Source organism: Phocoena sinus, chromosome 8 (genome assembly GCF_008692025.1).
Source record: "Phocoena sinus isolate mPhoSin1 chromosome 8, mPhoSin1.pri, whole genome shotgun sequence".
In the NCBI taxonomy this organism is placed as follows: domain Eukaryota; kingdom Metazoa; phylum Chordata; class Mammalia; order Artiodactyla; family Phocoenidae; genus Phocoena; species Phocoena sinus.
Window position 1 is genome coordinate 102,905,236 of NC_045770.1, and position 22,642 is coordinate 102,927,877.

Genomic DNA, 22,642 nt, shown 5'->3' on the forward strand with positions numbered 1-22,642 from the left:
GCTTAGTTGCTGTACGGCATGATGGTTCCTTATTCTTAAGAGACGGCTGCAAAGTATTTAGGTGCAAGGTTCAGGTTGTCTTCAACTTACTTTCAAATGTTAGCAACATACATGCTATGTATACACGTTTATAGGGGTACAGAAGTAAAGCAAGAGCGGCAAAATGTTAACAATGGTGAATCTAAGGGAAGAGTGTAGGGAGTTCATATTCTTTTTTTTTTTTTAACATTTATTTATTTGGCTGTGCCAGGTCTTAGTTGCGGCACGCGGGGTCTTTTAGTTGCGGCATGCAGGCTCTTAGTTGCGGCATGTGGGATCTAGTTCTCTGACCAGGAATTGAACCCGGGCCCCCTACATTGGGAGCGCAGAGTCTTAACCACTGGACCACTAGGGGAGTCCCAGGGCGTTCATATTCTTTCAATCTTTCTGTAGGTTTGAAATTTGTCAACATAAAACTTTGGGAGAAAAAAAAAATTTTAATGTAAAACTGTGAAAATCTTTTGGCTAAATTATTGAGGGGTGCCAGGGAAACAGCCATTTCTCCACTTTGGTGAGGGTGGCTGGAGACCCTAGCTTGCAAGAGGCCTCGGTGTCCCTGCCCTGGGCCCTCTCTTTGGGCTTCTGCATCTCCATAGGCAAACACTTCCTGAGTGAGCTGAAGGCATTTTACACTCATTGTCTCGCCGAAGTCTCACCAGAACCTCCCATGAGATGGATTTTATGATCCCCACTTACAGATGGGGAAACTGAGGCTTACAGAGGTCAGGTATCTTGCCCATGACAGCAGAACTAGACTGGAATCAAGGCTGCACTCCTAACCAGGCCCTGGAATTTCCCGGGCACCCTCCAATCCGTATCTCTAACCAGGCCCCTTTCCCTAACTTTAGGGCCCTCCACAAGCCTTAGGGCACAGCCTGCCCTGATCCCAGCACTTATCCTCCTGCCTCACCCAGCCCAGCCTCAAGGCCTGGGTCCTGCCCAGTCATGGACACCCCAGATTAGAACAAGTGAGACCCCTCCCAGACCTCCCCTCCCCCTACTCCTCTCAGTAGTCTCACCTGGGTGGGGCAGCAGGATGTGTTGTTCTTCAGATCCACTTCCTCCCGTCTCCACCCTGCTCTGGACCCCAAAGGCTGCCCTCTAGACCTGCAGAAACTCAGCTCTAGGGGCCTCTGGCTGCTGCTTGGGTTTGGACAAAACGAAGCAGGAGATGGGAGGGAGGGAGTAGAGCGAGGTGGAGGAATTAATTTCCTGGGCTGCCTTCCTGCTTGGCCATGGCCAAGTGCTTCTACTGAGAGCCATAGCTCCCGCAGGGTAACACCTGCCTTTTCCTGCCCGGCTGACCTGGGGGTGATAACAGCTCCTCACTGCGGCCGGGGCTCAGGGCACCGCCACTCCTTGGTGGGTTCCCCTGATGCTGCCCACACTTTCGTAAACCGTCCCTTCGCTTTTTTTAAAATTAATTAATTAATTATTAGGCTGAGCTGGGTCTTCGTTGCTGCACACGGGCTTTCTCTAGTTGTGGCGAGCGGGGGCTATTCTTCGTTGCGGTGCGCGGGCGTCTCATTGCGGTGGCTTCTCTTGTTGTGGAGCACGGGCTCTAGGTGTCTGGGCTTCAGTAGTTGTGGCTCTAGAGCGCCGGCTCAGTAGCTGTGGCGCAGGGGCTTAGTTGCTCCGCGGCATGTGGTATCTTCCTGGACCAGGGCTCGAGCCCGTGTCCCCTGCATTGGCAGGTGGATTCTTAACCACGGTGCCACCAGGGAAGCCCCGTCCCTTCGCTTTTAAACTGTCCTCACTTACCCCCATGTGAACATCATCCGATTTTTGAAAATACATAAAGACAACGTGGTCTTCAGCTGTCTCTGATGCCCCCACTCCTCCCTCCATTTTCTAAACCCCAGGAAGACAGATCCAGGTGGGGAGGCCAGCAGCTTACAAAGTTGTCTTTATTGGTTTCTTACTGCCTCACGGAGTGTCAGGGTCTATCCCTCCCGGGAATATGGCATTTGAGGAGATAAATATTTATTTTGCTCCCTACTCATCAGTAGGGGGAGGTTTAATAAAAATAGTAATATAATAACAATAATAATGACTGTGATCAATAATAAAATGCCCCTATGATCCCCTAATACACAGGTGGTTGAAGCTTTGAGAAAAATGACCCCCCGCCTTTCTGCGAAGGGCCAGAGTGTGCCTGGAAACCCGTAGGGTGCCCATCTCCCACCAAGCAGCCCTTATAAATACCCCCCCATCCCATCCCTGGCTCGGAGTTATCTTCCTCCTGGACAGATTAGATGACAATGTCAGTTGGCTCACAGAGCCCCTCCCTCTTCCCACCCCCACCAACTCCCCCCAGACAGAAGGCGCCTGTGCCTGTGCTCTCCCAGCTCCCTCTCCCTCCACCCCCTCCTCTGGCCTCTCTCTTCTCCATCGCTCCTCCTTTATCCTTCTGTCCTTCTCCTCTGGATGGCTTTCACCTCCTTCCAATCACTCTCCCCTCCTCTTGCACTTCCTTTCCTCCCCTTGCCTCTCTCACCTCCTTCACCAACATCCTCTCCCTCCTTCTCTACCTCTTCCTCTGGATTAGAGCCTGTCTTTCCTGCCCTGACCCTGAGCAGAGACTGGGATATGCCCCAACTCAACCTCATTGGGGGCTAGACAGTCCACATTCACGACCCCAGACTGCTCCCAGGAACCCGGCCCCTCTCTGTCCCTCTTCTGGACTCTTGATCACAAGACTCCTGGGGCTTGGCCCTGGAAGTGACAGCTTTGGCAAAATCACCCCTGGACACTGGCGCAGAGGGGCCCCCAGGGCAGAAGGGGGCCATCCTATTCCCCATGGCTAGCACAGGCTGGGGCTGGGAGCAGAGTGAAGGGCGGGATGAGGGCTGGGAGTCAGATCCACCCCCCCGCCGGGCCCTGTCCTAGCAACCCAGGCCATGGCTGCCCAGGCCAGGCCTGCCCTGAGTCCGAATTTCCACACGTTCCGGACCGGCCGGAATATGGTGTTCCTCAAGCTCTTTGCTCTCTCGCATCTCTCGGTCCTGGGATTGGGGGTTGGGCCCCGCCGGAGGGTGTCAAGGGGAGCTCTCAGATTCAGGGGCCAGGGGGAGGCTCCGGGGCCGTTCTGAGACCTGGAGTGGAAACAGAAGGAAGTCAGGGTAGAAGGAGGAAGTCAGGAGACTTCCCTGGTGGCGCAGTGGTTAAGAATTCGCCTGCCAATGCAGGGGACACGGGTTCGAGCCCTGGTCCGGGAAGATCCCACATGCCGCGGAGCAACTAAGCCCGTGTGCCACAACTACTGAGCCCACGCGCCACAACTACTGAGCCCGTGCGCCACAACTACTGAAGCCAGCTCGCCTAGAGCCCGTGCTCCGCAACAAGGGAAGCCACTGCAGTGAGAAGCCCGCGCACCACAACGAAGAGTAGCCCCTGCTCGCCACAACTAGAGAAAGCCCGCACACAGCAACGAACACCCAACGCAGCCAAAAATAAATAAATAAATTTATAAAAAAACAAAAAAAGAAAGAAAGAAAGAGGAAGCAGGACTCTTCCCTCACCAGGTCAGTGCCTCCCAGAGGCTTCCCCAGGACACATCCCTTGCTGCAGCAGGGCCATCGGAGGAGGTCAGATGTGAGGTGGGGTAGGGGTACGTGAGAAGAGCCTGAGGAAATCCTACTGAACTCCGGAGCCCAAACCAAAGCCCCTTTGTTCATTCACTCCATTCTACATTCAATCAACAAATAGGCTTTACTCCAAGCAGAAGACAAACTTGACCCCCGCAATCAAGGAAGGAACCCAGACGAAAATCACAGCACAGCAGGATCAACAGTTAGGAGGTGGAGGGAGGAGGGCGGCAGTGACCACGTGACCAGGCAGCCAAGTGGTCTCTGGAGAAGCTGACAGTGGTGCAGAGCCTTGAAGATGGCCTGGCCCTTAATCAGGTGGATGACAGGAAAGGGTATTTCAAGAGAAGCAGGGGAGACAGCAGGGGTGAGGGCTTGGAGGTGTGAAAGAACATGGTGGTCCCAGGGCTCTGAGTGGCTTGGTGCGGCTGCAGTGGGGGCGGCAGTTGGATACGTGGCTGGAGGGGGAGTGGGAGCCTTCCCAAGTCCTTAGATCTTCCTGGTCCCCAGCCAGAGTGGACTGCTCCCTCCTCTGACCTCTCGCCCACAGGAGTTCCTAGAGCGGGAAATCCCTAGCAGTCCAGTGGCTAGGACTCTGCACTCTCACTGCTGAGGGCCTGGGTTCAATCTCTGGCCGGGGAACTAAGATCCCGCAAGCCATGCGGCGTGGCCAAAAAAAAAAATCCAAGAGCTCCCCTGCTGTGGTGCTCTCCCCTTGTGCCAGGTACCTCCTACAGGTCTCATAACAATAACCTCATTTTACAGGCGAGACAAGCTCAGGGAGGCTGGGCACCTCGCCCGGGGCCACACTGCTGGTACAGTCAGAGCCAAGACAGTCAGACCTCGGCTGACCTGCCTCCAGGCCCCTGCTGGGACCCACTAAGGGGCGAGACAGGGGAGAGTCAGCATCTCTTAGCATCCAAGGCAGGGATGGGCTCAGCTTGTTCTCTGGCCTCAGGTCCCAGCACGAAACAGAAATGCCTGCCTTTCAACGGGGAAAGGGAGAGCCCCCACTGGCTCACCTGTATCAGGGAGGCCACGGGGCTCAGAGATCCCTGGGGGCAGGACACCGACTCGCTGGACAGAGACGTCCAAGGCTTCCTCTTCACTGCTCCAGGAGCAGGATGAGCAAGGGGACAAAAATCCAGGGTCAGGTTTGAAGGGTCCAAAGGGGATGGAAACACGGGGGAGGGACGCAGAGGTAGTGGAGGCTGTGAGGCTGTCCTTACTGTGGTCCGCGTCTCCAGCGAGGCCGTCACTGACCATGGAAGCTGGGCGCCGCGGGGCCTCGGAGAAGCTGTGGGGCCGCTGCGGGCCAGAGCTGCGGGCACCTTGGCCCTTCTCTTCCGGAGCCTGTTGGGGACAGGGTGGAAGGCTGGAACCATGTCAAATGAACTGCGTACGGCCTGGACGCCCAAAGGTCCCGGGTCCCAAGTAAGCAGAGGCCGGTGATTGGCTCAGCTTCACCAGGGAGGCTTGGGATTGGCTCCAGAGGACTCACACTCACCGGGGGCAGGTCCCTGGCGCTGGGCCTTCCGTCTGCAGGGCCCACGTGCACCAGGTGGTTGAAGTTGGTGGGCGTTGAGATGAGCTTGGAGCGCACAAAAGGGTCCTTCAGCATCTCCCTACAGGGGGAAGGGGTGAAGGGAGGGAGGCGGCTAAGGTGACACCTTCCTGCCCTCTCCGGGACGGCGAGGCTCCTGCTTCGTCCCGCCCCCAAGAGTAGGAGGTCCCGCCCAGCCACCGCACCACGCACGCGCACCTGCGCTGCTGCTGCAGCTGCTCCTCCGACACGCGGAAGAAGAAGCGGCGCTTGCTCTTGGTGCGGAACAGCTGGCGCCGGCTGTTGTCGGTGAGGTTGGGGATGTCGAACTCGTCCTTATCTGCAGGAGAAGCAGAGAGCTGGGCGGTGCTCACAAGATGCCACGGCGCCAGTCATCTGGTGCTCAGGGTCACACCCCTTCCTCCCACCCCCACCCTCCCTCACCTGCCAGCAGGTTCCTGAGGTAGGTCAGGCGGACCTTCTCGGTGCCAAAGAGGAACAGGGAGCCCTCTGGGTTCAGGGGTCGCACCTGAGGCAACAGGCACAGAGGTCACGCCATACTACCCGACCACACCCCAGTCCAGCCCCAGGGATCTGAGCGGGCCCTCACCTTCTTGAGTGGCACCGTCTGGACCCATTCTGCTTTCCTCACATCAAACACATCGATGGCGTTCTCGCTCAGCACTGTCAGGTAGGGGGCTGCGTAACCTGTAGAGTGGGAAACTGTGCTGTGCAGCCCCAGGCAAGTGAGGCACCTCTCTGGGCTTGTTTCCCCCTCCCTATCACAGGGAACACCCTGTGTACTGTCACAGCACCCGTAACTTCCACGCCCCACCAAAGGTCCTTCTTCTCCCGGTTGCCCCACCCAACCTCCATAGCAAGTTAGAGATAACGATCAGGGAGCACTCACTCTAGCCACGCCAGGCCTAGTTCTAACCATGTTGCATACTTTTCCTCCTTTAATTCTCAAACAACTCCGGGCAGGTAGTATTATTGCCCCTAACTTAAGATGAGGGAATGGAAACCCCAGAGCTAAGTCTCACTCCGTGGTGAGTGAGAGCTGGGAATTGGCCCCCAGCAGTCTGGACCCAACCCACAGGCCTCACCCCCAGACGGGCGATTGTTCATGAAAGGAGCGCTGTCCCTCTCTTCCAGGCTGTAGCCCATCTCACCAGCTACCCGTGGACATGTGAGACTCCCCCGCTGCCCTGTCCATTCATTCATTCATTCCTCCAAACATTCATAGCCCCTGGGGTGCGCTTGCCTGGGCTGGGTACTGGATGTGATGAAGAACTGCAGGCCCCCCACACACAGAAGGTGCAGAGAGCCAGGGCAGAGGTGTGAACAGAGGTGGGGCAGCAAGAAGGAGCAAAGGACCGATTGTGGGGGGAGGGAGGGAGTGTGAAAGCTGTAACGATAATGACAGCAATCATGGGGGTCATTTCTGGAGGGCCTACCAGCTCTAGGCCCTGAGCTGCCACTGGGGCTGGACTTGGTTAAGGGTTTGCCAGGTACGAAAAGGAGAGTACTTCGGGCAGGGGAAGATGATCCCGTGCAAGCCACCGAGGGTGTGGTCGGGCAGGAGGACACACGCTGGCCTCCAAATCCAAGCTCAGGAGTTTGGGCAGGGCCCTGTCTTCCTCCAACGTGTGGGCTATACCGCAAGTGTCAGGCCCCACCCAGCCTGGCCCTCCAAAGGCCTCACCCCAACCCGTGGGCACTGCTGGCCACAGCAGCTCTTGGATGCGAGACTTGCGGCCGGCGCTGTCCACATAGACCCCGGCGGTGGTGAAGAGCAGCAGGAACTCACTGAGACTGAGCTCCACGGCGCCCAGGGCCTCACCCAGGCCTCCGCGGGATGGGGGCAGCTCCTCAGGCACCAGACCGGCTCCCAGCGCTAAGGGCGCAGCCTCGTTGAGCAGCGGGTAGAGGGTGAAGGCGCCAGCCGCGCCCACGCACAGCCGGTCACCCAGCAGCCCCAGGCTCTGCACAGGTGCTGGTGCCTGCAGCTCGCGGATGCGGCGCTGCCAGGGCCCCGGGCCTGGACCCAGTTGGTAGCAGAGCACCTGGCGCTTAACTGCGACACAGAGCACGGGGGTGCGGGCCTGCAGGATGCGCCCGGCTGCCAGGGCCTGGCAGCCTCGAGACTCGGGGATCTTGGCACCTGATGCCTCCATGTTCTCCAGCTCGGCCAGGGCAAAGAGGCGCACGCTGGGGCCTCGGCCGCACAGCACGACCAGAAGGCCCGCGGCGGGGCTCACGGCCAGCCGCTGCACCCGCCGGCACTCACCCACCTGGAAGATGTCTGTGGGGTTGGCGAGGGAGAGTGTCACTGGCAGGTCGGTGAGGAGCGGGTCGGTGCCCAGCCTCCTCTGTCCCCTGGGGCTGATGCGCACCCACGCCCGCCCTGGCCCAGCCTGGTAGTACCGTTGCCGTGCAGGTGGATCACGAACAGCCCCTCCTCAGTGCCCAGAGCAAGCCGTTTCTGGTCTGGTGGACGGAGGGAGGGAGGGGGTCAGGGGCCCAAAGGCCCATCCAGAGGCAGGAGACTGGGGAGGCTGCCTGCCCTTGCTAAGCTTAGGTTTCTCCTGAGGACACTGTCCCTGCATCACTGGACCCTTCTGTCCCAGAGTCTGGACTGGCTCTAATAGGGAAGGGCCACGGGGACAGGAGTCAGGGTGAGAGGCCCTCCACCCCGAGCTGTGGGATTTGGGGTAAGTCACGTCACCTCTCGGAGCCTTGGTTTCCCCTTATGTAAAATGGGGATAATAGTGGTTAACCTTTCTCACACAGCTGCTGTGAGGCTGTGAAGAGATGAAGGAGTGCAGGGTGAGTGTTAAGCTCACAGCAATCCCTGCTCGATAAATGCCCTTGTCCCCCGGCTCCAGACTGACACAGGGGACCTGGAGGACGCGGGCAGTGGCTCCTGTAGCTCCCGTCCTGAGGGATTGCAGGGAGAGGTCCCAGCCCGCCGGGGCAGGGCCGCTTCAGGGCCTGGCTGCTGGGGGAGGCCAGGGAGCCTCCTCTCCTGTTCCCCAGCTGTCCGATACGGAGGCCCCACGGTGCACCAGGCTCCTGGCTGAACACAGCAGCCCCAAAGGAGACAGTGTGAGGCTCCCCCATGGTCACCTGGCTGCTGGTAAGAGTCAGGAGCGGAACCCTCCTTTATCTCTTCCTAAAGCCTCTGCTCTTTTCGCTCACTTGAGATTCTTTTAGAAAAAGCAGAAAGGAGGGCGCAGAGAAATGGAGTGGCAGAAGCCAGGTTCCCAACCCTCAGCCCAGGTCCCTCATCACACAGCTGTGCCCAGAGGAGTGGCGAGGAGGACACGTGCAGGAGTCCACAGCTCAGGGCTGCAGGGACTGGGCAGTGACAGCGGCCCTAGTGACGGTGGCAGCCCGGGACTCCTCCCCCGAGCCTGCCTGGGCGGCGCCCCCTCTGCGTGAGGCTCACCGATGATGGCGGCACAGAGCGCGTGGGACAGCAGCGGCAGCCCGTTGTCGTAGGCCTCCTTGAGCGTGTACACCGGCCGGGGCCTGGGCCGTGCGTCCAGCAGCAGCTGCTGCAGCTCGCCCAGCACCTGCAGCCAGCGTTCCCGCTCACCCTCGCTCTCCGCCAACAGCAGCACGGTGCACGTGGCGGGCGGCACCGTCAGCTGGGAGGCCGTCACCTGCGGGCGGGGACCCAGGCTGGGGGGCAGAGGGCCAAGAGCCAGCCGTCCTTCCCCCCGTCCCTCTCTCCATGGGCTGATGCTTATTAGCACCGGCATCGGCTTGCCCGGGGCAGTGCTAGGTGCTGTCTTGCAGCAGGTGATAAGCCAGGTGGGCTGGTCAGACAAGCACGGGGACGACTCCAGAGCCCTGGGACCAGTGCCATCGGAGGGGAAGGATGGGGCATCGTGAGACCACAGGGTGGGGCCCCCTCACCCAGGCTAAGCAGTGAAAGACGACTTCCCAGAGGAAGAGACATTTCTGCCGGAGCCTGGGGGATGAGTGGAGTGACCCGGAGTGCTTGAGGTGGGGGAGGGCAGGGAGCTGGTAGGGTCAGAGATGTGGGGCCTCAACGCTACGGTTAGGAGCACGCTGAGGGCGATGGGAAGCCGCAGAAGCGTCCTAAACGCGGCAGGACACAACCAGCTTCATATATGGAAAACTGCACTGCAGGATGAAGTGTAGCTACACGGACCAGAGCGGAAGCCACTGTAGCCATTCATGTGGAGGCGAGGGGGGCGGGAGGAAGGGGGCAGCCATGGAGATGGAGAAAAGTGGCTGGAGTGGGGACAGCACAGAGGCAGACAGAGGTCTGGTCCATCACCCTCCCCCGCCACCCCGAACTCACCCTAAAGATGCGGGGCAGGTCCCTGGATTGGGCGTGGATAACATCCAAGGCCAGGACAGGGGTGGCCGAGAACTGGGGGTCCCTGGGAGGTTCATGGAGCAGGTCAGCGGTCGCACGGCCCTGGCTGCCCCCTTGACCCACACACCCCCTGCCCCAAACTACCGCCTGGCACCCACCTCAGATCCAGTGCCTGCAGGAGGGCCCCGCTGGCCGGGCTGAGCCTCGGGTCTGGGGCATCAAACAGCAGCAGGCGCGAGTCACTGAGGGCGGCAAACACTCGCTGCCAGCCCCGCCGGACACCCGAGGGCCGTGGCACCTGCGGGAGAGCAGGCGTGGGAGGGCCTGCCAGGGCCCAGCCACCCACGCCCGTCTTCCTCCTCCCCCAGTGCTGGCTCACCGACAAGAAGCCCTCGTAGGCGGTGCCCGTGCCCGTTTCAGGGTGCACTCCCAGGGCCGTGTGGAGGAGGTCAGGGGGCACGGGGCAGGGTGGGGCCTGTGGGGCACAAGTCGAGTGACAGAAGTAGCCGCAAGCTGTGGGGAAAGCGGGAGCCGACGGGTGGTGTGAGGTGGGGTGTGGACAGCCCGGACCCGGGACCCTGGGCACTCCCAGCCCCAGCTCCCCTCGGCCTGGCACGGATTCCCCATAAAGTGAGAAAAGAGAAAGAAAGCGGAGCAGTGGGGAATGCTGACCGGGAGGCGCCAGTGGCCTGGGCTGAAACTGCCCGGGTGTGGCAGGCTTGGGGCCACTTCCGTTCCCTCCACCTAGGGGCTGTGGCTGGCGCGTGGGAGGCTGGTGTGCAGGGGGGTGAAGTGGGTGAGGGTCTCACCGTCACAGCCCAGGCCCTGGCGGCCCAGGCCCAGCATCAGCGAGGTGCAGCGGAGACACTTGGTGGGGGATGGGAAGCTCCGGGGGCGCAGCATGTGTGAGCCAGGCTGGGGAGGGGACACGCACATTACCCATGCCTGATCCCGGCCTCCGAGGGCCTCGCACCGCCCCGCGCCCCCGCCACCGTCACCAACCCGGCCACCCTGAGGTTCGCGCGAGACCAGTGCATTTGAGCCAGGTGGCAGTGTGAACTCTGAGCCCCAGCGAGCCTGTGGTCGTACTCAAAACTCATTGCCCATTTTTGGATTGGGTTGTTTGTTTTTTGTTATTGAGCTGCATGAGCTGCTTATAAATTTTGGAGATTAATCCTTTGTCAGTTGCTTCATTTGCAAATATTTTCTCCCATTCTGAGGGTTGTCTTTTGGTCTTGTTGATGGTTTCCTCTGCTGTGCAAAAGCTTTTAAGTTTCATCAGGTCCCATTTGTTTATTTTTGTTTTTATTTCCGTTTCTCTAGGAGGTGGGTCAGAAAGGATCTTGCTGTGATTTATGTCATAGAGTGTTCTGCCTATGTTTTCCTCTAAGAGTTTGATAGAAGACCTAAATAGACATTTCTCCAAAGAAGATATACAGACTGCCAACAAACACATGAAAGAATGCTCAACATCATTAATCATTAGAGAAATGCAAATCAAAACTACAATGAGGTATCATCTCACACTGGTCAGAATGGCCATCATCAAAAAATCTAGAAACAGTAAATGCTGGAGAGGGTGTGGAGAAAAGGGAACCCTCTTGCACTGTTGGTGGGAATGTAAATTGATACAGCCACTGTGGAGAACAGTATGGAGGTTCCTTAAAAAACTATAAACAGAACTACCATATGACCCAGCAATCCCACTGCTGGGCACATACCCTGAGAAAACCATAATTCAAAGAGAGTCATGTACCAAAATGTTCATTGCAGGTCTATTTACAATAGCCCGGAGATGGAAACAACCTAAGTGCCCGTCATCGGATGAATGGATAAAGAAGATGTGGCACATATATACAACGGAATATTAGCCATAAAAAGAAACGAAATTGAGCTATTTGTAATGAGGTGGATAGACCTAGAGTCTGTCATACAGAGTGAAGTAAGTCAGAAAGAAGAAGACAAATACCGTATGCTAACATATATATATGGAATTTAAGAAAAAAAAATGTCATGAAGAACCTAGGGGTAAGACAGGAATAAATACACAGACCTACTAGAGAATGGACTTGAGGATATGGGGAGGGGGAAGGGTAAGCTGTGACAAAGTGAGAGAGTGGCATGGACATTATATATACACAACCAAATGTAAGGTAGGTAGCTAGTGGGAAGCAGCCGCATAGCACAGGGAGATCAGCTCGGAGCTTTGTGACCGCCTGGAGGGGTGGGAGGGAGGGAGACGCAAGAGGGAAGAGATACGGGAACATAAGTATATGTATAACTGATTCACTTTGTTATAAAGCAGAAACTAACACACCATTGTAAAGCAATTATACTCCAATAAAGACGTAAAAAAAAAAAACAAACTCATTGCCACCACCGCCAGCCCCACTGCAGTCTGCCAGCCAGAACGCACGTGGGGGGAACCCAAGCGGGTCCTTGGAAACCTGGCAGAATGGCTTGGTGCCCCCGCTCCGCCCCGCCGGGCACTGACCTTTGCAGGAGGACCTTCTGCAGGGGGTGTAGTAGCAGCAGGCGTTCTGGGGAACACACCCTGCAGGGGAGGGCGAGCAAACAGGTGAGCCATGCACAGGCAGAGGGTGGGGCCCAGGCCCCCCAACTGTGGGTCTCCTGTCGGTCCTCACCCCCAGGCGCAGGCTGTGGCGGCCCTCTGGCCTCAGCTCGGGCTCCAGCCCAGGCTTCAGGGCCTCTCCTGAGACACCGGGGTCCTTGGTGGAATCCTTCTGGGGAATGGGATGGGGGCAGAGTCAAGGTCCCTGTGTCCTCCCCTGGCACTCTGCCCCAGCCAGCCCCACAACCGTTCTTACCGCTGAGCTCCGGAAGGACAGGAAGGGAATCAGGGAGTTTGAGGGCTTGGTGTCTGCAAACAGAGGGCATGGGTCACTGGGACCAGGGACTCCACCCTAACACTTGTCACTGAGGAAACCAGGGGCCAGGGCGGGGATTTCAGTTTCCACCTCAGTAAAATGGGGAAATGACCACAGGCTGGGAAGTGTTGGGGGGCTGGCATACAGCAGGTGCTCAGTAAGTGCTAGCTAACAGATAGTGGGTTAGGCAGCAGAGTCTGGAACAAACTCTTGTCTCCACAGCCCGGCCAGGCTGTTGTGGGACTCCCTTGGTGACCTGGAGCAGAGGACTTGCTCTAGGACAAGGCATGCAGACGGCCACTCACCCCCCGGCCCATGGGCCCGCAGCTCCTCCCGGAGGGTAGCCAGCTCCTGCTGCAGGCCCTGGTTGTGCCTCTCGACCTCCTGCAGACGGCTGGGGAGAACCAGGCAAGAGCTCGCCACAGGCCTCCGCGTGGGTCCTGGGCCCCTCGCAGTGCCTGCCCGTGGTCTCACCTCTCAGCCCGCAGCTGGGCCTCCTGCACCTGCGTCAGCCGCTCCTGCAGGCCCTGCTTGGCCCGTATCTCGGCCTCCAGTGCTGACTGCAGCTCCAGCCTGGCCGACGCCTCCATCTTCTGCAGCCGCCGTGCCTTCCACTGGTGATCCTGGTGGCCAGGGGGAATCAACGTGAGATGCCCTGAGGGCCTGGCTACCTCAGAGGCCCTCTCCCACCACACCACCTGGCCAGGCTCAAAGCCCCAGCTCTGCCCCTGACCCCGTTGTGAGTTTAGGCAAGTCCCTGATCTTCTGTGAGCTAGCGTCCCTACCCGTGGAGGGCGGCTCCTGGCACCCCTCCCCCTGGGTGTCCCCGGGGCTCACCAGCGGCCGGGCAGGAAGAGTCTGGGTGCCCACGTTCCGCAAGGACTCCAGCTCCTCGGCCATCTTGGTAGCCAGCGCCTGCAGGTAGCCTCTTGACACCTTCTCATCATTCACCCTGATTGGGAAGGGGGCGCAGGGTCAGGGGCTGTGCCCTCAGCCCAGCCTGGGCCCAGCCCCCGCCCTCAGCCCCGGGGCACCCACCAGCTGAGGATGTCGGCAATCTGGGCCTCCCAGTTGCTCTCTGTCTCCCGCTGCGCGCCCTCCAGTCTCTGCTTGCTCTGCTGCTCCCGTTCCAGCTCCTCCACCAGCTGGGGGCCCGGTAGGAAGGAGGGCTCAGCCCCCAGGGGCCCCAGCGCCCCTGAGGCCCACCTGTGTCCATCCTCGCTCACCCACTATGGCTGGCCCGCAGCCCTGGCAGCTCTGCCCACCCGGCCTGCTGGCTACCCCCCTCTGTCCCACCTCCTGCCCGTCTCTCCGGCCCTCTGCCCGCCCTGCTCACCCGCTGCTGCTCCCGGCTCAGCTGCTGGTTCTCCTCCTGCAGCCGGCACAGAGCCTCCTCCTTCCCACACGGCCTGCGGGCGAGGAGGACGACTCCGTGACTCCCAGCTCGGGCCCTCGCCCTGTCCCCTGCCCCAGCTGCCCAGCTCACCCGTGGCCGCGGGCCTGCTCCAGCTGCACACGCAGGGCAGCTACCTCCTGCCTCAGCTGTGCTTCCTGAGGCCTGCTACCCTCAGGCAATCCTGTGCTGTTGGTCTCAGAGGCGGTGTGGATGGTCTGCAGGACATGGAGAGGGGTCAGGGCAGGGGCCCGAGAAGCCATGGCCCACCCTACCCCTGGGGCCTGGCCCTGAGGACCCTGAGTGGGGCCAGGCCAAGAGAAGTGCTGCTTGGCAGGGGGGAAGGCACCACCTTGATCTGGGGAGGCTCCTTCTCCAGGCTTCGTTCCTGCCGTCTCTGGAGCTGCAGCACCTCCTGGCTCAGGGCGGCCACCTGGGCCTGCAGCTGGGATGGGGTGCAGAAGCAGCCAGTGCTGACCTTGTCCACCCCAACTCTTTTTTTTTTTTTTGGCCGCTCCTCGCGGCATGTGGGCTCTTAGTTCCCCGACCAGGGATCAAACCCGCGCCCCCTGCAGTGGAAGCACGGAGTCTTAACCACTGGACCACCAGGGAAGTCCCTGTCCACCCCAACTCTTGGCCTTGCTCCAGACTCTCAGGCTCTGCCGACTGCAGCAGGAGTGAAGGCATTGGACCCTTGCCCACCCTACCTGTTCCCTCGCTCAGGCCTCGGCCAAGTGCAAAGGCACTTGGTGTTCCCGGCACCCCGAACCGAGCTCCCCAGCCTTCTTCCAGCCACACCAGAGGTCCTGGGGGCAGGGCCCTTTTGCTGTCCCCGCCCCCCATCACTCACCTCCCTCTGGGCATCCCAGGCTTCCTCCAGCTGGGAGCTCAGGGCCTGGGTCTCGCTGGCCATGGCCACCTCTCTCTCCTGGGCCTCCTGCAGCTTCCGGAGCAGCTCCTCCTGCCACTCCTGGGCCCTGCACAGCTCCTGCTCCTGCGCCCGCAACCCCGCCCGCACCTCGACCAGCTCCTGGGGTCCAGGTGGCGGTGGGGAGGGCAAGGCCTGGAGTCAGAGCACGGACCTCCTTAGCATCGAACTCCGGGCCACTCAGCCACCTCCCCAAGCCCTACCTGGAGGAGCTGGTCTCTCTCCTGCTGCACGTCACTGTCCTGGCCTGGGCTACCAGCTGGGCGTCCGTCCACCTTGCTGTCTCTCAGCGTCTCTGCCAGGAATTGTCACTGAGACCCGCACATGCTGAGAGCCCAGCCTCAGCCAGGAACTCTATGTGCAGTATCTCACGGAACCCTCACCCCAGCTTGGCCCATTTTCTACATGCAGACTCAAGAGAGTTTAAGATACTTCCCTAAGATCACACAACACGTACGTACAGAGCAGGGGCAGGACTGGAACCCAGGTTGGACTCAGGTGTGCTGGGAAAACAGCTCGGCCCCCAAGGTGAGGGTAGAGGGGAAAGAGACGGGGTGCTGGGGGGTACCTGACAGCCTGTCCTGCAGAGTCTGCACTTCCTTCCGTAGCTGCTCCAGTTCCTGAGGGTCTGAGGGGGTCGGCAGAGCCTCTGTGTTGGGGGGCACCCGCAGGCGAGGAGCTCGTTCCGCAGCGGTAGCCCCCGGGGCAGACCCACCCTGCCCAGCCCAGCCGGCTCCCCCGTACCTTGGAGCTTCCGGCTCAGCTCCACCTTCTCCTGCTCCAAACAGCGGAGCTTCCGCTCCAGGGCAGCCAGCTGCTCAGAAGTGCTCTCAGGGCCCAGACTGGGGAGAGCAGGGCAAGAGTTGACAGAGAACCACCCCCCAGCCTCCTCCATTTTTCTGCATCCAAACATTCATTCACCTAAGAAACACCCACTATGCACTAGCTCTGTACCCAAGTCTGGGCTCTGTGCGGGGAATAAAAACAATCAAGACCAGACCCTGCCCTTAGGAGGATCCAGGCTGTTAGTGTGGGCAGCAGCCCAGAGCAGTGGTTCCAGGGTCCCCGGGCCCTGGTTCAAGCCCCAGCCCTGGCCCTTACAAGCTGTGTGACCTTGAACATATCAGAATCTCAGTTTTCTCACAGGAAAATGCAGGTGATGCTAGGGGCTCTTCCAAGGGCTGCCAAGAGGACTCAGTGATAAGGGCCCAGGGGACCCCACGCCCAGCACATAGTGAGCGCTCCACGAGTGAGGGTCAGATGCATCCGCGTCTGCTTACACTTTGCAACTCCCACTCCCCCAGGACCTCGCTGCAGTCTCAGACCAGCCCCACAAATGGAACTGGGCTGAGAGCATCCTGTCCATTTTATAGGGGTACAAAGTGAGGCTCGGGGAGTGGTCCTAGGTCTCTGGTTCCGAGTCCATTACTCGCCCAGCCAGCCGTGGAGGGTCCTGCGAGGGCTAGATGCTGGGGCAGGACCCATAGGAGGCATAGCCCCACCAGGACCTTGAGGGCATGGGGGACTGTCCGGCTGAGGGCTCGAGCACACTTCCCGAGCACCTGTCTCATGCGGGTACCAGGTGGGACACTTGGTTACTTTCCCAGGGTCCTGATGGGCTACGCTCCTGGTGTTCTCCAGGCCAGCAGACCCCAGCTTCCCACAAGGTGTGTGAGGACTAGACTCACCTGCCTGAGGTATAGGTGAAACCCACAAATGGCAGGTGGTGGCCTAAGAAGGTCCCGTGGGAGGGTGGCGGCAGGGTCCCCTGCAGAAGGAGGAGAAGAAAAGGTACAGCTCTGTACCTGTAACAGGTACAGCTCCAGGCTGAGGCTCGAGACCCAGGAGACCCCCTGGGACTGAGTGCCGACCTCCTCCTGCTCAGGTGGGAACCTAGAGGGATAACACAGCCCCCCCCACCCGCAAAAAACTACAACTCCCATAAGTCTTTGAGGTTCCGGCCTCCCAGGTGCTGCTGGGAGTTTTCTTTCTTATATGATTTCTGATTAACAGGATGACACTTGTGGTCAAAGGACCTTCACTTGGCACAACCCACCTTAGTGCAGGTGAACCAGCCCAGGTGAACCATAACTCCCACGAGTCTCTGGGGTCTGAAGGCCTCATCCCCAGCCCACCAACTGCTTTGGGAAACTTCGCGGTGCGGGGGAGGGTCCCACAGCCACTGAGATTCAAGGCAGTTTCCCCACTGCTGTGGGCCCCTCCACTCACTGGATGCTTGAGGGTGTCGTCATCCACGTCGAAGTTGGAGGTGTCCATGGGCCCGCGAAGCTCGGGGATGTAGGGGGCAGTGCTAGTCGCCAGCCGCTCCCAGTCTATGCCTTCGAAGAAGGGGTGGTTCCGGAAGTCGTCCAGCCCTCCGTGGCCCAGACGCTCCTCCTGGCGGCACAGCAGCTGGCGGATCAGGTCTTGGGCACTGGCCGGCACATCGGGCACATCTGGGGGGAACTGCAGGTGGTCCTGCAGGCCCGGGGGAGGGGTGCAGGTGAGTATCCAGAATCCCACCCTTGCCTCCGGGCATCTCCAACCTCGCAGACTCAGGAGTCCCGCTGCCTTCCCAGAACCCCAGGGCCTGGTGGCCAGACCTCATGGTTCATGATCTTGCCGTAGGTTTCCACCAGGGATTCAGCGTAGAAGGGCGTCTCCCCAAAGAGCAGCTCGTAGGCACAGACCCCCAGGGACCACCAGTCACACTGTGGGCCGTAGTGGCCCCTGCCCTCCTCCATGGCCTGCAGGATCTCAGGGGAGATGTAGTCGGGCGTCCCCACTGCCACCGACGAATCCACCTGTGGGTGGTGGTGTTAATGACGCCATGACCATGGCCTCAGGCTCGGCCCCTCACCACGGCCTTGGGTCTGGGCCTAGCACCCCAACTCCCTAGGGCTTGGCTGGCACGGTGCCCACACCTGGGCCCCAGGCCTAGCCCCTCCTTCCCCTGGGAGTCTGATGCCACCTGCACTAGGCCTGGTGACTCCCATTCCCCTGGGAGTTCTCCCAGCCAGGTTCTCCTCTGTCCCCATCTAGGGCAGGGTCCCTTACCATGCCACTGTTGTTGAGCCGTAGGCAGGAGCCAAAGTCGGCCAAGCGGATGTGCCCATTCATGTCCAACAGGACATTGTCTGGCTTGACGTCCCTGGGGGAGGACAGGGAGAGTGAGGGGCTTGATCTGTGCATGTGGATGTGCATTTAGGCGCATGTCTGGGTGTGCGAGTGTGTATATGCTCGCACATGTTCCTGCATCCACATGTGAGCAGAGTGCCCACGTGTGGGAGGGGGGAAGGATGGTGGCCAGGCCTTCTGGCTCCCAAGAAGGAAGTTGGTTAAGTTGGGGAGAGGGACCCATAAGGACGACCCTTGGAGGCAGCTGAGTGTACCATGGGGGACACAGGAGTCAGACTCCCCCAGTGCAACCCACGGCTCGGCCACCCATTGGCTGAGTCACCGTGAGCCAGGTGCTTACCTGTGCTAAGCCCTGACTACCTCATCTGGAAAATGGAATGATAGCAGCTCCCATCACACAAGGTTTTGGGTGTGAGAATTCAAAGGTTCTGTGCATACGAAGCACCCAGCACAGCGCTTGGCATTTATGGGTCAGCTGCCCCCAGAGCTGTCAACAGGGACTGAAAGTGCAGCAGGGGCTTTGGGGACCCCACCTGTGGACGTAGCCCAGCTGATGCAACGAGTGGATGGCCAGCACCATCTCGGCCAGGTAGAACTGGGCCAGCTCAGGTGGGAGACGGTCCTCAAAGCGGCTCAGCAGAGTGAGGAGGTCCCCTCCAGCATAGTAGTCCATCACCAGATACTAGAAGGTGGTGGGCAGGGGGCAAGAATCAGATGGCGGGGGGCCCCTGCCCCAGGGACCCATCTCCCACCTGCCTCACAGGGGTTCCACAGGGCTCTGGGAAGGCAAGGCTGAAGCTCTGGGGCAGCCAGCTCCCAGCCAAACCTCAGGCAGGAGGCTCTAGGCCTGAGCTGGTGGGGAGTGGAAGCCTTTTGGTCCCAGTAGGAGGGTCTCTCTCTTCCTGGATCAGTGCTTCTGGCCCCCAAAAGCCTTCTCCTTTGTCCCTAGGTAACCCCCCTCCAGCTTTGCTGAGCATCCTCACCAGGTACTCCTCATCCTGGAAGGCGTAATGCAGAGCGGTCACCCAGCGGCTGTCCCCCTTCACCAGAACGTCCCGCTCCTCCCGGAAACAGGCCGTCTGCAACAGTTTTGGGGCACAGGGGTTAAGGGAGGAGGGTGGGATCGGAGCCCAGGAACCCCACCTTGCCAGCTCAGGGGATGGAGAAAGATTCAGTAAGTCTAGGGATGTGGCTCAAGGTCACCTGTGTGAGCCTGAGCCTGTGCTTTATGGCTCTGGGCCTCAGTGTTATCATAAAGAAAATGGGGGGACTTCCCTGGTGGCGCAGTGGCTAAGAATCCGCGTACCTATGCAGGGCATACGGGTTCGAGCCCGGGTCCGGGAAGATCCCACGTGCCGTGGAGCGACTAAGCTCGCGCGTCACAACTGCTGAGCCCGCGAGCCACAACTACTGAAGCCCGCGTGCCTAGAGCCCGTGCTCCACAACAAGAGAAGTCACCGCAACGAGAAGCCTGCGCACTGCAACGAGGAGTAGCCCCTGTTCGCCGCAACTAGAGAAAGCCCACGCACAGCAATGAAGACCCAACTCAGGCAAATAAAAAAAAAAAAGGAAGAAGATGGGAACAATTCTGCTTGCTCTAAGAAAGGCTTATTGTGTGGAAAGGATAGGAAGAATATGCGCTGCTGGGGGTGGATCCTCTTCCTGTTCCGCAGCCATGCCCGGCCGCTTCCCCTGCAGGTCTCGGAGGCCTGTAGCCACCCAAAGTTCCCCCAGACGCAACACTGACCTCGGCCCTCTTCAGCATCTCCCACTTGTGCAGCATTTTCATGGCAAAAATCTGGCCACTGTCCCTCTGCCTCACCACAGCGACCTGAGGCCACAGAGAGCACTGGGGTCAGTCCAGCCTGGGTGCAAACGCCCTCCTACCCACTACCCCAAGGCCCTTTGCTCACCTCCCCGAAGGCCCCTCGGCCGATCACCTTCAAGATCTCAAAGTCATCTCTCTGCAGCTGCAGCTCTTTCACCTTTGCTATGAAGGGACTGACTGAAGGCACACAAAGTGGGGCTCAGAGAGCCTGCAGGGAGGCTCTCTCTCACCTGCAGCTCCCACAAGGCCAGGGCAGGAATGACCTCCCCAGGGATGGCCTGTGGCCAAGGGGTTGACAGGAGCTGCAGCCCATTCAGCCACGATCAGGAAGCGTGGAAGGTGGGGTCCTGGCTTGGCTGACTACCTGGCCCCCCGGAATCCATGGTTCCCTGGACCCCTGTCCCCAGATTCCAGGTGGCCTCTATCCCAGGGGCTGATGGGATTTGTAGTTCTCCCCAGCCTGGGGGCTGAGCATGGCTGGCCAGGTCACCCTGGAATGATGGGGATACCATTCCCACCCCCAGCTCACAGTTCTTGGCCCTTTAGCAGGACCAGGCCAGGGCCTGTCTTGGGAAACTGGACCGGCAACATTCCTTGTCCCCAGAGAGGCTTCTCTGCCACTGAGGAGCTGTGGGTCCCTCTGTAGGCACAGAGGTACCTGGCTGGAGTGAGGCCTGGGGCGGCCCCGGAGGACAGGTAGGGCATGGTTCTACGGGGCTCTGGGCAGGCAGGCTCTGTGCTCCCCGTGTGGGGCCTCCTCAGGCCGGAGGCACAGTGAGGTCTGCCCAGGTTCTCACAAGACTCAAAAACGGGCCAAAACACCTTCCCCTGGCGCCCGACGCTGGCACCTGAGGGTGTGAGTGCTCAGGATCTCCTCCAGGCCTGACCAGCCCTACGACTCCGAGCCCTGCCTCGCTCTCTGGACCTGCACCTGGCCACGAACCTCCTCCTTAGAGTCCCTGACACTCCCAGGAGGGACGTGTCCAGCCACTCCCCGGCCCTTCTAGGCCTGGAGGAGCCCCAGGCCTGTGGGAGGGAACTGGGGCCTGGAAACTTAGGGAGGTGAGGGGGCGCAGCAGCGGTTGGGGGCAGCTACAGTCTGGCTCCTTGCCTCAGTTTCCCCTGCCAGCAGGTAAACTCCCTGCCAGCTGGGCAGGTCTGTGGTTGGGACAGAGAGCTGCTCCACAGGTTTATCAGGAAGAACCCCCCAGCATGGGTGGTGTGGAAACCTCATTACAGAAATTAATTGTCTTTTTCCTGGGTCCATGTGTGCAGCTGGGGAGGAGCAGCTGCAGGTCTGCAAGGGGGAACCCGAGGTGAGGGTGGCTACCCATCAGCCAGACAGGGGCCAAAGCCTAGGGCCTATAGCCAGGAGGACCCAGGCCCCTGGGACAGGCTGCCCAGTCCCCTTGCCTTGCTGCATGGATGGGGGCTCTGGGCAGGAGCAGGGACAAGTTGAGGCAGGAGCAGAGTGAGTCACCGCTCTGTGAGTTACCTGGGGAGATGTCAACAGACAGGCCCCCACGCTGGGGTCCAGGGCAGAGGTGCCAGAGGCAGGCAGGGAGGAGCACACGTGTGTGTGGGCATCACAGGGGGTGATGACAACATAGACACACACATAAGGTGCAGGAGTACCGGGGAGACAGGTGGGCAGCAGAGGCAGGGGCCCTCTGACTGCCCTCACGCTAGAGCAAAGGGCTGGCACTGGGCCCAACTCACTGGCATGTCTCACAGGCCCCTTACCGTGCCAGGTTGGGCCTCGTGCTGGCCCAGATCTCAGGAGTGCCAGGAATGCTAGTCGCCCACTGGGCAAACACTCGCCTCACCCCGCCCTCCAAGCCAGGCCCCCATGTCCTTCCCCCATGGCCTGGCCGGGCGTGACCAGGGAGCCCTTGGGGTGGCACCAGTGTCCACACTGGATTCAGGGTCATCCCAGGCCAGCCACTCCCAGTGACTCAGATGAGTCAATGCCAGGAAGGGGTGCAGACCCACCTCCATCCAGCCCCCTGCCCCAGCCCTGGGGAGTAGCCCTCAGGAGGCCTGGGCAGCCGCCTGCACACAAAGGGTCTGAGGTTGGTTCCTGTGTCCAGTCTTGGGTGGTCTGGTGTGCAGGGAAATGGAAGTGTGGGGTGGGGTGGGCAGGGGATGCCTGCAAGTGTGCACTACCTATGGATCTGTGAGCGGAAGAAGACAAGTGTGTATCAGATGCAGTGTGGGTGCGGGGGTCGGCAGGGTTCCCTGGGTCTCTCCAGGAGCTGCACGTGAGTGTCTCAGTGTGTCTGTGGAATGTGAGAGCCAGAGAAAGCATGTTTGTCAGTGGGTCACATGCACAGGGGTCTCCGTGTGAGAGGCTGTGTTCTCACAGATCATGAGATGACTCTGTGTGGAGCGTGTACTGTGTATATGTGTCTGGGGTCTACACCTGGGGCCAAGTTTCTGTGTGTCCGAGTGAGATGTGTGTGGTGCACACGTGCCAGGTTCTGGGAGTGGGAACAAGTGTGTGTGTGAATCTGAATAAGAGTAAAGTGTGTAGGTGACTGAGAGGGCCGGGGTCTGGTGGCACGTATCAGGGCCAGTGCGGGTCGTCTGGGAGGGGGGGGAAACCTGTGGGAGTGCGGCTCCCCGCGGGAGGGTCTGTGGGCGTGGAGCACGGAGGGAGAGGCTCCTGGAGCGGTGTCCCTCGGGCAACCCCCCCACGGTCCCTCCCGGGCCACTCACCCCAGCTCAGGAACTGCGCCACGTTGCGCTCCCGCCGCAGGGGGGCGCTGCTGAGCTCTTGGTGCAGCCCCAGAAGCAGATCCAGGAGGCCGTCGAGCCCCGGGCCGCCGCCGGCCTCGCCCCGCGCCAGCCGCTCCAACGCGCGCAACCGCCGCTCCATGGCTGCGGCCGGAGTCTAGAGTCGAGCCGCCCGCATGCCTGCCCGTCGGTCCGTCCGTCTGTCGGT

General features: G+C 60.1%; 1 protein-coding gene across 8 annotated transcripts; it reads right to left on the reverse strand.

The window, feature by feature from the left end:
- Positions 1–1,934: 1,934 nt before the first annotated feature.
- CDC42BPG (CDC42 binding protein kinase gamma) lies at positions 1,935–22,642 on the reverse strand. Of its 8 annotated transcripts, none has more exons than XM_032641508.1 (37): positions 22,417–22,642; positions 19,784–19,875; positions 19,618–19,701; positions 18,854–18,949; positions 18,404–18,552; positions 17,790–17,883; positions 17,336–17,536; positions 16,962–17,210; positions 16,421–16,500; positions 15,477–15,574; positions 15,301–15,360; positions 14,936–15,027; positions 14,655–14,867; positions 14,157–14,249; positions 13,898–14,022; positions 13,748–13,820; positions 13,450–13,556; positions 13,249–13,363; positions 12,886–13,034; positions 12,717–12,805; positions 12,352–12,404; positions 12,169–12,267; positions 12,018–12,077; positions 10,333–10,438; positions 9,903–10,036; positions 9,682–9,821; positions 9,506–9,587; positions 8,621–8,837; positions 7,597–7,659; positions 6,875–7,474; positions 5,780–5,877; positions 5,614–5,698; positions 5,389–5,509; positions 5,134–5,251; positions 4,856–4,979; positions 4,649–4,737; positions 1,935–3,134 (listed from the first exon to the last, which is right to left on the reverse strand). In XM_032641508.1, exons 1-37 carry the CDS (start codon positions 22,574–22,576, stop codon positions 3,078–3,080), a joined length of 4,665 nt encoding a protein of 1,554 aa, XP_032497399.1. In that variant the 5' UTR covers positions 22,577–22,642; the 3' UTR covers positions 1,935–3,077. The 8 variants fall into 8 exon arrangements, with proteins under 8 accessions (XP_032497399.1, XP_032497403.1, XP_032497401.1 ...); XM_032641512.1 differs by having other exon boundaries at positions 12,169–12,264; positions 14,655–14,834; positions 15,301–15,381; XM_032641510.1 differs by having other exon boundaries at positions 4,649–4,734; positions 14,655–14,834; positions 15,301–15,381.

Bases quoted from the DNA above. Each gene is read 5' to 3' on its own strand.
- CDC42BPG (XM_032641505.1), bottom strand. From the start codon at position 22,576: ATGGAGCGGCGGTTGCGCGCGTTGGAGCGGCTGGCGCGGGGCGAGGCC. The intron at 15,028-15,300 runs GTACCCCCCAGC...AATTCCTGGCAG, and splicing joins TCTGCAGGACAGGCTGTCAG to AGACGCTGAGAGACAGCAAG. The intron at 9,822-9,902 runs GTGAGCCAGCAC...GCTCTCCCGCAG, and splicing joins CCTACGAGGGCTTCTTGTCG to GTGCCACGGCCCTCGGGTGT.